Genomic DNA, 14,910 nt, shown 5'->3' on the forward strand with positions numbered 1-14,910 from the left:
TTGGAATTGAAATCAAGGTAGCCAGAGGCGCTTGAGTGGCCAGCCAACTCTTGATTTTGGCTCAGGTCATGATCTCACAGTCACGACATCGAGCCCCATGTTAGGCTCTATGCTGGGTGTTGAATCTGCTAGAGATTTTCTCCCTCCCTCTGCCACTGTGGTCTCTCTCTCAAAAAAATAAAAATAAAAATGAAATGAAATCAAGAGAGCCAACACCAATTCTATGAAGTTATGGAGTTCTATCATAGAATACATGATGGGGGGCGCCTGGGTGGCGCAGTCGGTTAAGCGTCCGACTTCAGCCAGGTCACGATCTCGCGGTCCGTGAGTTCGAGCCCCGTGTCGGGCTCTGGGCTGATGGCTCAGAGCCTGGAGCCTGTTTCCGATTCTGTGTCTCCCTCTCTCTCTGCCCCTCCCCTGTTCATGCTCTGTCTCTCTCTGTCTCAAAAATAAATAAATGTTAAAAAAAAAAATTAAAAAAAAAAAAAAAAAAAAAGAATACATGATGGGCTGCATGATGACTCTCCTGCAGCACACGAGCTGGAACAAGTTTTAAGATATCCCCTCTACCAGACTGAAGACCCCAAGCCAGGACACACACCTAACATTCCTTCATATTTTTTATTTACAGGAAATCAATGCTGAGGGGAAACCAGAGCCATATTCCTGAATTCCTCCTTCTGGGACTGACCAGTGACCCCAAATATCAGGAGTGGCTCTTTACCAGCTTCCTAGTCATGTATCTGGTCAACGTGGCTGGCAACTCAGTCATCATTGCAGCCATCCGGGGGGACACCCGCCTCCACACCCCCATGTACTTCTTCCTCTCCAATCTGTCCCTGGTGGACGTCTGCTTTACAACCGTCATCGTGCCACGGATGCTGGCAAACATGTTGAGCAAGACCAAGAAGATCCCCTTTGCCCAATGCCTCACACAGATGTATTTCTTCGTGGCCTTTGGGATCACTGACAGCTTCCTCCTGGCTGCCATGGCTATTGACCGCTACATGGCCATCTGTAACCCACTGCATTACACCACGACCATGAGCCCCCAGCGCTGTCTCCTGCTGGTGACGGTGTCCTGGGTGCTGTCCCACCTTCACTCACTCACCCACACGATTCTCATGGCCCACCTCTCCTTCTGTGGGCCCAACGTCATCCACCACTTCTTCTGTGACGTCCAGCCACTGCTGACGCTCTCCTGCTCTGACACCTCTGTCAATGAGCTTTTGGCCTTCACAGAGGGCTCCTTGGTGATCATGAGTCCCTTCATCTTGATCATTGTCTCTTACGTCCACATCACCTGTGCCGTTCTGAGGGTCCCTTCTTGAGGAGGCAGGCACAAGGTCTTCTCCACCTGTGGGTCCCACCTCACAGTTGTGGCACTCTTCTATGGGACCATAATATTCGTGTACATTCGCCCCTCATCCACCTACTCAGTGACAAAGGATCGTGTGATCACTGTCATCTACACAGTGGTTACCCCCATGCTGAATCCTTTTATTTATAGTCTTAGGAATAAGGACATGAAGCAGGCCTTGAAAAAGCTGATCAGGAGAGTAGAATAGCAAAACCCATATATGGTACTTCTCAGCATTCATTCATTCAATAAGAACCCATGAAACACCTGCTATGTGCCAGGAACTGTACTTAATGATTAAAATATTGCAAAGATACCTCAATCATAGCTCTGTCTTCAAAGTTAATCACAGTCCAGTGAGGGGGAATGAGACAATTACAATAGAAGGTTATTATACTTCTTGGTAAAAATAATATGAGACACAGATATTGATGCCTTTCTGTATTAGACACATAGTTTGCCTTTTTCTCTTGCAGTCTCTGTCTCATGTTTGTCACAGATGTGACCAATGTTGTGTAAAATATCCTGATGAAAAGCAGGAAAAACTTCTGTAGGGATTTTTTTTTAATCCATTAGGATATGGGTCACCTCCTAAGAAGCTTCAGTAAGTCAATGTCCTCATCATATGAGTTAATCATCTTAGGCACAATCCCCTTGGGTCTAGCTAGTAGATTTTCTTGTTACTTTTAGAATTGCTCATAACTTCCCCAAAGCTGTTCACATATTTTTCAGAGAAAGCAGCTTCACCAATATGGTAATAAGACCCTAAGATTATGCCGTCAAGCACTTACGTTACAACACAGTCCCACAAATTGTGACCATAATCAAGCCACAAAGTCTACTGACGTAGACAATTTTCTTCACCTACATAATGCATACAAAAAGTAATCTCACCATGTGGTTGTGGGTGTCAAAGGAAAAATTCCAAATTTAACAACTTTTGATTATTTACTTAACCCCTCTGAGCTTCTGTTCCCTAGTTCTGAAATTATACTGCTTGTACTGGAGGCCCAAATCCACCATCACCAACTCTGATCTTGGGCAAGTACATTAACCTCTCTGTCCCTCAGTTGTCATATGCAAAGTGGATTGTTGTGAGGATTGAATGATATAACAAGTGTCCTAAGATGTATACTATTTCTGTTTTAAGTATTTGGAATAGTGTCTTGCACATAGCAAGCTCCAAATAAATTTCAGCCATTACATCAAAAGTATATGAAAGTGTGTCTATAGACCCTTCCCAAATAACATTCGAAGTTTTGTAGTGAAGTGGGAAATAGTCATATTGTCATACATCCTCCAAGTGAGTTCAGTCTACGTGTCTCCTGAAACTATTTCAGTATTTCCAAGTGTTTCACTATAAATGATCCTGTCCTTAGGACCTTATAACTATGTTGTCAATATTTTTAAGAATTCCAGTGGGTACAGAGAAGGCCTCCCCAATATCCACAATAACAAAATGTCCCCCAGCCTCCTTTTTCCCTCCCTCCTCCCTCCATCCCATCTTCATTTCCAATAACGTTCAAATAATTCCTCTATCAAATAGAACCTTCATGAGGAATGTTGTTCAGCACTTCAAAGTTCTGAAATACAATCTAAAGCTGTGAGATATGAAGGAGACAAGTGAAGAAAAGATGGGGGACAAAAATATGACTTTACCCAGGAGGAACTAAGGGGACTGGATACAAAAGAGGGAGGGGGGAAATGTAGGAACCTTCCTGCAGAGGAAAAGAGAAGTTATGGCAGATGATTACATTGCTCTTCAAAGAGTACAAGCTTTCAGGGGCTCCTGGGTGGCTCAGTCATTTAAGTGTTGACTTCAGCTCAGGTCATGATCTCACAATTAGTGAGTTTGAGCCCTGTGTCGGGCTCTGTGCTGACAACTCAGAGCCTGGAGCCTGTTTCAGATTCTGTGTCTCCCGCGTTCTCTCTCTCTCTCTCTCTCTCTCTCTCTCTCTCTCTCTCTCTCAGCTATAAGATGAGTAAGTTCTGGGATCTAACGTACAGCCTGGTGATGACCGTTAACAATATCGAATTATGTATTTGCAATTTGCTGAGAGAGTAAATAATCTTAAGCATTCTCACCACAAAACAGAAATGGTAACTCTCAATTGATGGATGTGTTTATTGTGGTCATCATTCCACAAAGCATATGCATATCAAATCACCATAAATATGTACAATTCTATAAGTCTAAAATTAGAAAGATTCTGATTTCCAAAATGAAAAGCCCCAACGATGTTACATAGGACACTGTGAACCTTTCTTACACATTGGTGAAAAAGAATGACCTGTAGCTACAACTTTCCATATGAATGAATGGCAACAACATAAAATTGAATATGGATGGACCTAGAGAGCATTACGCTAAGGGAAATAAGTCAGACAGGGAAAGACAAATACCATATGATTTCACTTATGTGTGGAATCTAAAAAGCAAAACAAATGAATAAACAAAGGAAAAGCAGAATCAGACTGTAAATACAGAAAACAAACTGATGGCTGTCGGGGGGAGGAGACTGGGGAGTGGGCAAAATGGGTGAAGGCAAGTAGGAGGTATAGGCTTCCTAAAGTCATGGAATGAATAAAAGGTACAGTGTAGGGAATGTGTGGTATTGTAACAGCATTGTATGGTGACAGATGCTAGCTTCACTTGTGGTGACCACGGCATGACGTATAGATTTGCTGAATCACTGTGCTGTACCCCTGAAACTAATGTAACATCATGTGCCAACTATATTCAAATAAAAATGTTTTAAAAAAACATAAAATTGGGGCGCCTGGGTGGCGCAGTCGGTTAAGCGTCCGACTTCAGCCAGGTCACGATCTCGCGGTCCGGGAGTTCGAGCCCCGCATCGGGCTCTGGGCTGATGGCTCAGAGCCTGGAGCCTGTTTCCGATTCTGTGTCTCCCTCTCTCTCTGCCCCTCCCCCGTTCATGCTCTGTCTCTCTCTGTCCCAAAAAATAAATAAACGTTGAAAAAAAAAATTAAAAAAAAAAAAAACCATAAAATTTAGTGAAAGAAGCTAAATGATTCCATTCATGTAAAAGACAAGAAGAGGCAAATATAAACAATACATGATTTTCACACATAGACATAACTGGTAAAACCATAAGAAAAGTGTCCCATGTGTTTTATATACTCATTTTTATATATGATTTATTTTGCAATTTATAAAATTTAAAGGAATTTTGCGTGCAGAAGCCTCTATTACTTCAGTAGATTTTTATAGATGAGCCATCTCTCTGCCTTCTAGAGTCACAGGAAACACATCTGTTCATAGAACAGTAAGAATCTGAAGACAATGTGTAGCCCACCCTACATCAAACCTGTCCAATTCACTTATTATTATTATTTTCTGAGAAATAATGGGGTTTCTTTAAGAGGATTAGAATCTGATTAGAGTACACACTCCTTGGCAGATTAGGGTGGGGGGAGAAGGCAACCCCTCCCCTGCTTGTGCCCAGGGCAAGGGCACCAGGTGTGGTACTCTCAGGAGTCACAGACCTGGTCACTCTGAGACAAAAGTGCTCCTGACACTATTGGGACTCACAAATCCAAGGCCCAGAAGGGCCAGCTCGGAGTTTGGACATTTGCCCCATTTTGTCTCTAACTAGGAGGTTGGGGATTAGGTCCCAGGAGATACTCCATGTGAAAAGCCCACAGCTCCTCCTGGTTCCTGTTCCTGAGGACAGGTTGCTCCAGCCCCAAATCTTTAGTCCATGCTGCTGTTACAGAGAAGGAAACAAACTGAGGTTGTAGCAAGTCCTCTTGAAGAGAAGAAGGAAAGGCAAACCAAACTGGCAAGGCAGACAAAACATCTAGTGATGGGGACGGGGCGCCTGGGTGGCTCAGTCGGTTAAGCGGCCAACTTCGGCTCAGGTCATGATGTCGCGGTCTGTGAGTTCGAGCCCCGCGTCGGGCTCTGTGCTGACAGCTCAGAGCCTGGAGCCTGTTTCGGACTCTGTGTCTCCCTCTCTCTGACCCTCCCCCATTCATGCTCTGTCTCTGTCTCAAAAATAAATAAACGTTAAATTGTTAAAAAAAAAAAAAAATATCTAGTGATGGTGACAAAATGTGAGGATGATCAGAATTTCCAGGTAAGACCTGAGAGGGTAGAGGTGGGAGGCATTGGTCACACACAAACACCTCCTCCCCTATTCCTTCCTCCTTTCCTGTCCCTTCCTCACTCTCAGCCAAGTAGAACCTGGCTCTCTTAACCACCATGAGAAAAGCTTTGATTTGATATCCATGAATTCCCTGAGTGTCCAGCCTGAAGTTAGTGCAAGTGGTCCCCAAGCCCCCGGCAGTGGCCAAGACATGGTAGCTGTGCAATAACAGTGCTGAGAACCCCTGGATTGTGCATAGACAATTCACTCCCAACCCACTGGATTGTGAATGGCTTCTGGAATCAGTCTATACCACCATCCAAGGAGTGAAATAATCTCCCCAACAATTAACAGGTCAACAAGTCTTATCTCTCTTTTTTTTTTTAATTTAAGACTCAGAGGTATATGCTATTTAGATTTATTTAGGCTCATTTTACAATTCAGGTTCTAGAAGGTAAATGATTTGACCGAGATGGTATGCCTGGGATTCAAACCTGGGCCTATACATGTCACAAGTCCAAATGGATGCTCTGTCATGGTACTACTAGGTCAGAACCATTGCCATCCAAGGTCACAATGATGATATTGGTGACTATGGTATTTACAACTCTATGAAACTTTACAGTTTTCAGAGCTCAACTTCCCACAGACAGGGACCAAGAAAAGTCCAATTTTCTCAGGACTGAGGGAGTTTCCTGGGAGTGAGGTGCTCAGTTTTGAAAGCAGAAAAGTCCTGGATAAACACAGAGGACTAGTTGGTCACTCCAGAAGGCACCTTTCTTCTGTTAAATCCATCAGGAGTAAACAAAAATCTCATGAAAACCTACTATTTGACAAGCAGTTGATATAAGTCAGTCACTGTTCTAGCTCTTTACAATCCTTACCTAATTTAATCCTCAACAAAGTTCTGATTTCGGCATTATTACTCTCATTAAGCAGGTGCAGAAACTGAGGCCAGAAAACCGTGTAGACCTGTTCAACATCACAGCGCACAAGGAGGCTGGTGGCCCAATGAAGGTTTGTCAGACCCAGAGGCAACGTATCTCATCACCACATCATGACATTCGCACAGGCTGGCGCTGACTGTGTGTGTGTTCATCTTTCCATACCATCCAAATGCACAACATAAAGTCTGTCTTTGGGATTTTCCATCCAAAGGTCCTGAAAAAACCTTTAACTGATTCTGGTATTTTCATGCTTTCAACAGTCTTATATGTTAGGTTTATGTCCACATCTTACAGGTGAAGAAAATGAGACTCAAAGGTTACAGATAATTTACCCAAAATATAAAAAGCAATGAGGGTTGAGAGAGAGATGACTCTCCTTAACAACTGTGTAGTAAATGCAGATCCTCAAGAGATCCTATTCAGGCCTCACAAGCATATGAGACTGATATTTTCACTTTTTTAAAAAGGTGGAGAGTGGACTAAAACCTAGGAAGTTTCTTCTTAGCTAAGCTCCAGTTCAACCTCATCCAGGAGGTCTACAAGACAACTCTGAGACGCTAAAATGCAAAGTTCACTCCCAAGATCGCCCACTGTCGCTGTCCACAGTTCTCGGCCCTGTACGTGCTTACAACCCACCATGAGAGACAGGAGTGCATTCTTGTGACCTTTGAAAAGAACACAGAAAACAGAGGAGAGGCTTTGAATGATATAACCTTTTGGAGTCTATGTACATTTAAGCAAGAACCTGTTCTACTTTAAATGGCAATTAAAAACCAAACCAGCGTCTCTGACTTCCTGCTTCTGGGCTTCTCTGCACACCCTGAGCAGCAGCCTCTCCTGTTCGGACTCTTCCTGGGCATGTACCTGGTCACCGTGTTGGGGAACCTGCTCATCATCATGGCCATTGGCTCTGACCAGCACCTCCACACCCCCATGTACTTCTTCCTGGCCAACCTGTCCTTCGTCGAGACCTGCTTCACCTGCACCATTGTCCCCAAGGTGCTGGCGAACATCCTGACACAGCGCCACGCCATCTCCCACACTGGGTGCCTCGTGCAGATGTACTTCTTCATGGCGCTGACCCTGCTGGATGACTTCCTGCTGGCCGTGATGGCATATGACCGCTACGTGGCCATCTGCCTTCCTCTCCACTACACCACGATCATGTGTCCCCAGCGCTGCCTGCTGCTGGTCGCCGCATCCTGGCTCTGCTCCCACCTCCTGGCCTCCTCGCTTACCCTCCTCATGTCTCAGTTCTCCTTCTGTGCCTCTCATGCCATCCCACACTTTTTCTGTGATGTACCCCCACTCCTCAAACTTGCCTGTTCAGACACCCAGATCTTTCAGGTCACGATGTTAACTGAAGCAGTTCTCTCTGGCACGATTCCACTCACCTGTGTCCTGGTCTCTTATGCCCACATCATGCACACAGTTCTCAGGATTCCCTCTGCTGGGGGGAAACACAAAGTCTTCTCGACCTGTGGCTCTCACCTGTCAGTGGTTACTCTCTTCTATGCGACACTCTTTCTGGTGTATTTCCAACCCTCATCCTCCTACTCCGCAGACACCGGAATGGTTGTATCTGTGATATATACGATGGTCACCCCCATGCTGAACCCCTTTATCTACAGCCTGAGGAACAGGGACATGAAGGGGGCTCTGTGGAGACTCTTTGGCTGGGGAAGATGTTCTCCTCAGTAAAGGGTCCTTCCTCAGACTGGGAGCTCAGGCTCTCTGAAATGCCTTCTCCCTGCATTTCCCCACTGTAATTTTGAAAACTCAAGTTCAAGCAAGATGGATGCCCAACATCACAACCAGGTTTAACAAACAGAGAATGCCTCACTGGCCAGAATTACAATCAGAGATACTGGAAAAGGACAGAACTGCACCCCTGGAAGATGAGTGGCCAGTAATCCCTACAGGGTGACTTGACTAGTGGTATAGGTGTCCAAGCAGATCCAAGCCAGAGAGTAGGAATCACCAAGAATGACACCAGACAGAATTCGGGTGCTGGGAGGAAGCCAGGTAGAAGCAGCTCAGCCTGGGACTAACAGGTCCCACTCAGCTACAAGAAATGCTCACAACCAGGAAGGCTCAAGTGCTTGGAGTTTCAAGGACCATTTCCAAGCCCAGCTTTGGAAACAATTCACTGATAGGGACTAACCTACCCATGGAGAAGGCTGCACCAAGAAGACATGCTATTTGCTGGGACTAAGAAGACAAGAATCATTTGAGGAGAAGAAACTAGGCACCGACACTTCAGAGGACTGGCCCCAAATCACACATCAGGGATCAGATCTAAGATTCTGACAGAGAGTAATTATTACTTATGGACAAGTCCTTGATTCTTTGGTATTTAAATTCTAGTTTATTTCATTTGTCTCAACTACAGAATAATCCATGCTCATTATAGTAAATTTGTAAAACATGAATAGCAAAAAAGAAAACACTCACTATCCCTCCATATAAAGAAAGCCACTGATAAGATTTCACAGTATTTCTCACCTATCTTTTTCTAATGACTTTTTGTCTTTACTTTGTTGAGAAAATACTGCTGGTACAATTATATATACTTTTTTGCTTAATCTTATAACATGAATTGTCTCCATATTATTATGTCTTCCTGAACATTTGGCTCTCTGAGAATACATTATAAAAAATGCCCATGATGTATATGGCATTTCACCATTGTTGGATGATTAGGGGGATGAAAGTTTCTAAGCTTTCACTATTACAAATAATGATGCAAAGAAAGTCTCCAAAAAGAAATTATTTTCATATATCATATTTAATATTTTTAAAAGTAGAATATCTATGGGACACCTCGGTGGCTCAAGTCAGTGAGTGTCTGACTTCAACTCAGGTCATAATCTCACAGTTCATGAGTTCAAGACCCACATCTGTGCTGACAGCTCAGACCCTGGAGCCTGCTTCGGATTCTGTGTCTCCCTCTCTCTCTCCTCCTCCCCTCCCTCACTCTAGCTCTCTCCCTCTCTGTGTCTCTCTCTCTCTCTGCCTCCCTCTCTCTCAAAAATAAACATTTAAAAAAAATTTTAAAGATTCTCTATCTCTCCCTCTGCCCCTCTCCACTGCTCATGCTCTCTCTCTCAAAAAAAAAGAAATAGATAGATAGATAGATAGATAGATAATAGATAAAGTAAGTAGGATATCTAAGTAGTACCTTTACAGGACCATTTATTCAGCCAGCAAAAATTCCCAAATGAGAGTGCCCTTTTGTCTACATCTTCTCCATATTTTGATGTTCACATTGTATCCTTAATTACAAATGATAGGATAGCCAAAATGGTATCTCCTTGCTTTACTTTTAATTTCTTTGACTGTTGGCGAAAGCACTATTTTCCTCAGTCTGTTAACCATTTTTTTCCATTTCACTCTTTTCTTTTTCTTTTTAAAAAAATTGTTTTCAATGTTTATTTATTTTTGAGAGACAGAGAGAGAGAGAGAGAGCATGAGCAGGGAAGGGGCAGAGAGAAAGGGAGACACAGAATCCGAAGCAGGCTCCAGGCTCTGAGCTGTCAGCACAGAGCCTGACACGGGGCTCAAACTTATGAACGATGAGATCATGCCCTGAGCCTAAGTCAGACACGTAACCAACTGAGCTACCCAGGTGCCCCATCTTTTTTTTTTTTTTTTTTTTTTTGAGAAAGAGTGAGCCTGATTGTGAGCAGAGAGGCAGAGACAGAGGGAGAGAGAGAGAATCACAAGTAGGCTCCAACCTTCCAGCACAGAAACTGATGTGGGACTTGATCTCAGTAACCCTGATTTCATGACCTGAGCCAAATTCAAGAGTCAGATGCTTAACTAACTGAGCCACCAAGGTGCCCCTATTCCTTTTTTAACTGAAGTGTAGTTGACTGGGGCGCCTGGCTGGCTCAGTGGGTGGAGCATGCAACTCATGATCTTGGGGTCATAAGTTCGAGCTCCATGTAGTGTATAGAATTACTTTATGATATACATTTTTAAATCTTTATTTATTTGAGACAGAGAGAGAGCAGGAACAGGGAGAGACAGAAAGAGACACAGAGAGAGAATGCCAAGCAAGCTCTGTGCTATCAGCACAAAGCCTGATGAGGGGTTTGATCTCATGAATCATGAAATCATGATCTGAGCTAAAATCAGGAGTCAGATGCTCAACCGACTGAGTCACTCCCATACCCTTTTACTTTTAAGTAAAATCTTCAGAAAGAAAAAATGAGCATAGATAGAAGTACACTTGACATGTAATATAATAATATTGCTTTCAGGTGTACAACATAGAGATTTGACAATTATATACATCACAATATGCTCCCCACAATAAGTGTATATTTGGGTGTTAGGAAACTCAGCTAGGAATAATCTTAGGAGTAAAAGATATCATAATGGCTATTAGAAAAATTTTTTATATGAATGAAAACCAGTTATGATGGAAAGAGCCCAAATATCCATCAACTGATGAATGGATAAAGAAGATGTGACATATATATATACACATACACATATATATGTATATATATACACATATATAATGAAATATTACTCAGCCATCAAAAAGAATGAAGTCTTGTCATTTGCAATGACATGGACGGAGCTAGACTGTATTATGCTAAGTGAAATAGTAAATCAGTGAAAGACAAATATATGATTTCACACACATGTGGAATTTAAGAAACAAGACAGATGAACATATGGGGCAGGGAGGAGTGAAGAGAGGGGAAAATACCATAGAAGATTCTGAACGACAGAGAACAAACTGACGATTGAGGGAGGGAGGTGGTTGGGAGATGGGCTAGATGGGTGATGGGTATTGAGGGCACTTGTGATGAGCACTGGATGTTGTATGTAAGTGATGAATCACTGAATTCAACTCCGGAAACCAATATTGCACTGTATGTTAACTAACTGAAATTAAAAAAAACAATTATGAAACATTATTTACAGGAAATTCTTCACAGGAAACTTACAGTTCTTACAGTTACATGCAAATATTAGAAAGGAAAAGGCTGCAAAATAAGCTTAGAATCCATCTTAAAAAGAACAATAAAATCAGTCCAAGGAAGAAAACAGATGACAGAAAAATACAACAAAATAGAAAAAAAAACATACGATAGAGAAGACCAACAAAGCTAAAAGATTATTTTTTGAAAAGATCATTTATATTCCTCTGATGAAAATGGTCAGATGGGGAAAACACCAATCATCAGTAACAAGAATGAAGAAAGTGACATTACCTCTGATATTAAATAAAGAGGATATTATGAACAATGTTAAAGTTTATTTATTCTGGGGGGGGGGGGGGCGAATCCCAAATAGGCTCCATGCTATCAGCGCAGAGCCTGACATGGGGCTCAATCCAACGAAGCACAAGATGATGACCTGGGCCAAAATCAAGAGCCAGACAGTTAACCGACTGAGCCACCCAGGTGCCCCACAATGATATATAAATTTTAACGTTTATTTATTTTTGGGACAGAGAGAGACACAGCATGAACGGGGGAGGGTCAGAGAGAGAGGGAGACACAGAATCGGAAACAGGCTCCAGGCTCTGGGCTCTGAGCCATCAGCCCAGAGCCTGACGCGGGGCTCGAACTCACGGACCGCGAGATCGTGACCTGGCTGAAGTCGGATGCTTAACCGACTGCGCCACCCAGGCGCCCCAAATTTTAAATTTTAGATTAAACTCAAATTTCTAGAAAAATATAACTCATCAAAACTAATTTAGTAAGAAATAGAAAACTGGAATAGACATATCACCATTGAAGAAGCTGAGTGTGTAGGCTTTCCTCAAAGAAAGTTTCAGGCCCAAATGTCTGTAAGAGTGAGTGTCTATACACAATCCAACCAGGAAAATATTTCAGGCTTCCAAACCCTTTCAAAAAAATTAGAGAGGCACCGGGCTGGCTCATGTTGGGTGTGGAGCTTAATTAAAATTTAAAAAGATATGTTATATTAAAATTAAAAAAAAAGAAAATGAGGAATATTCACTCAATTCCCTTTATGAGATTAGCACAACATTCATACCAAAAAGTGACAGGAACATTGCAAAAAAAATTACCATTACAAGTTGATCTCCATGAAGATAAATGCATCAACAATTTTATAAAATAAACATACCAATTCAAACTAAAATATTAGCAATGCGATCACAACAATGCAGAGACAATAAGATATATCATTACCAAGTTGAGTTTTCCTAGGAAGGTATGGTTGATTTAACACTCAAAAGTCAATCAAAGTAAGTCACCATATTTACAAAGCAAAGGACAAAAATCATTAGATGCAAGAACATTTCAAAAGATGGAAGAAAAAAGAAAAAACATGTCATACAATTCAACATCCACTCACCGAAAAGTCCTCCTAGCAAAATGTGGATAGAAGAAAACTTTTTTAATCTCAAAAAAAAATTGCCTTTTTGCAAACACACAGCACATACAATATATAAAGCTTATACATTTAAATCTCTGCTGTCTAAATGGGGAACAAGACAGAATACCAGCTCTCACCACAGCTAGCCCACACTTCACCTGAGGTCCCACCCACTGCAGGAGAGGAAAAAAATAAGATTTAAACTCTGTAAAGGAGGAAACAAGGCTGCATTTTGTTTACAGATGATATTTCCGTATAATTGCAATTCAGAAGAGTCTATGGAGCAACGATTTGTTTAATAATTAGCTATATTGATGTAAAAACAAATAAATATAGACACCTGCACACACATACACACACACTTCATAACATACACAAAAATCAATTCCAAGTGTACCAAAGAACTGATTGGGAAGAGCATTATTATAAAGTTTTTAAAAGAGAATGGTGTAAAATGTCTGCCTCAACTCAGGAAAGAAAGGGCTTCTTCAACTAGACACAAATAAAACGCTAAGGGAAAAAAATTATACACACACACACACACACACACACTTGAATTCAATCAGTTAAAGTAAAAATATTTATTTAGCAAACAGCACTATAATGAGTGAAAAGACAAACCACCAAGATATAATATTTATAATGCATAAATCAACAAAAGGCTAGTATCTAGAATAAATAAATAGCTCTAAATAGTTCTACAAATACATTAGAATATAACAAATAACTAAACGGAAAAATGAACAAAACTTTAAACAAGCAGTTTCAAAATAAGGAAATGAAAATACTAGTAAGTATTTACAGGGTCCTCCATCTCATGATTAATCACTGATACATAAAATCAAAGCATCAGGAGATGTCCCCCAAAGCACACCCAACATGATGACCACAACGGAAAAGGCTGAAACCACCAAGAGTTATCAAGGATGTGGTGCAGCCAGCACTCGCACACACTGCTGATACAAGTGCAACTTGACACAATTTCTTTGGAAGTCAACTTGATGTGTGCACTAAATGGGGGGATATGGACATCTCAGATCCCAGCAGTGCCACTCCTAGGCATGTCCACGACAGAAAGGAATGCGTGTGCACACCAAGAAACATGTACAAGAATGATCATCCTAATATCATTCCTAACAGCCACAAAGCCAACTATTCCTTCAACCTTACAGTGTGTGAGTAACACACACGGTTACAGTGGAGCAACTCACCTCGATGGTAATGAACAGACTGCCACTACATACACCTATCTAGATGAATCTCACACAAGTAAAATTTCGAAGAAGCCAGAAACCAGAATACATAATGAGTGAGTGTGTTTACTAAACTTCAGAAACAGGCAAAGATAAAATAAACTGTTAGAAAGAGGATAGGGATTATTTTTCTCTGAGAAGGAGAGAAAAGTAATGATTTAGCAAGATACACAAAACGAGCTTCAGATGTGCTGGCAATGTTTTACTTCTAAATTTGGGAAGTGATACATAGGTGACTGCTTTCTAATAATTTCCCGGGTGCAAGGTTTCTGTTTTCTGCAGTTTTCTGTATGTGTTACTCTATGCTGATAATTTTTTTACGTCTATCCATCTTTATTTTATTATTTTTTATTATTTACTTTTTTAGAGGGAGAGTGACTGGGGAAGGACAGAGAGAGAGAGAGAGAGAGAGAGAGAAAGAATCCTAAGCAGGCTCCAACAGCACAAAGCCTGACATGGAGCCTGATCAAATGACCCTGGGATCATGACCCAAGCTGAAATAAAGAGTTGGAGCCTCAACCAACACACCCATCCAGGCACCCGATTAATTTTTTTAAACACAACAATTACTACTATGTAGGCACCAGAATATCTATCTACATTTCTATCATAAAAAATCTCTCATGAGAGAAGGATTTTCTGTATGTTCTCAGTGAACTCATTGAGCAACAAAACATGATCCGAATTTACACAAGAGTATTTACATTCTCAACTAGTTGTACTCAGTGGGAATATGCATTCATTCTGTCGTGGAAGTGCCATGTGTTTGATTATGGAATGCTACCCCAGAATCCACTGAGAGAATCACAGACAACGTACACACACAGTAATTCCCAAGCCAGAAGTTCTGAAACTGAAACGTCAGCAGGCAGCAA

General features: G+C 41.7%; 1 protein-coding gene and 1 pseudogene across 1 annotated transcript; both read left to right on the forward strand.

Moving 5' to 3' along the window:
• The first annotated feature begins 638 nt into the window (after positions 1 to 638).
• Positions 639 to 1,568, forward strand: LOC123592974 (annotated as a pseudogene).
• A 5,607-nt stretch (positions 1,569 to 7,175) lies between these two features.
• LOC123592744 (olfactory receptor 1G1-like) lies at positions 7,176 to 8,117 on the forward strand. Its single transcript, XM_045468079.1, has one exon. The coding sequence runs from the start codon at positions 7,176 to 7,178 to the stop codon at positions 8,115 to 8,117; it is 942 nt and encodes a 313-aa protein (XP_045324035.1).
• The last annotated feature ends 6,793 nt before the right edge of the window (positions 8,118 to 14,910 follow it).

This window comes from Leopardus geoffroyi, chromosome D4, assembly GCF_018350155.1.
Source record: "Leopardus geoffroyi isolate Oge1 chromosome D4, O.geoffroyi_Oge1_pat1.0, whole genome shotgun sequence".
Lineage (NCBI taxonomy): Eukaryota > Metazoa > Chordata > Mammalia > Carnivora > Felidae > Leopardus > Leopardus geoffroyi.

Bases quoted from the DNA above. Each gene is read 5' to 3' on its own strand.
- LOC123592744 (XM_045468079.1), top strand. From the start codon at position 7,176: ATGGCAATTAAAAACCAAACCAGCGTCTCTGACTTCCTGCTTCTGGGC.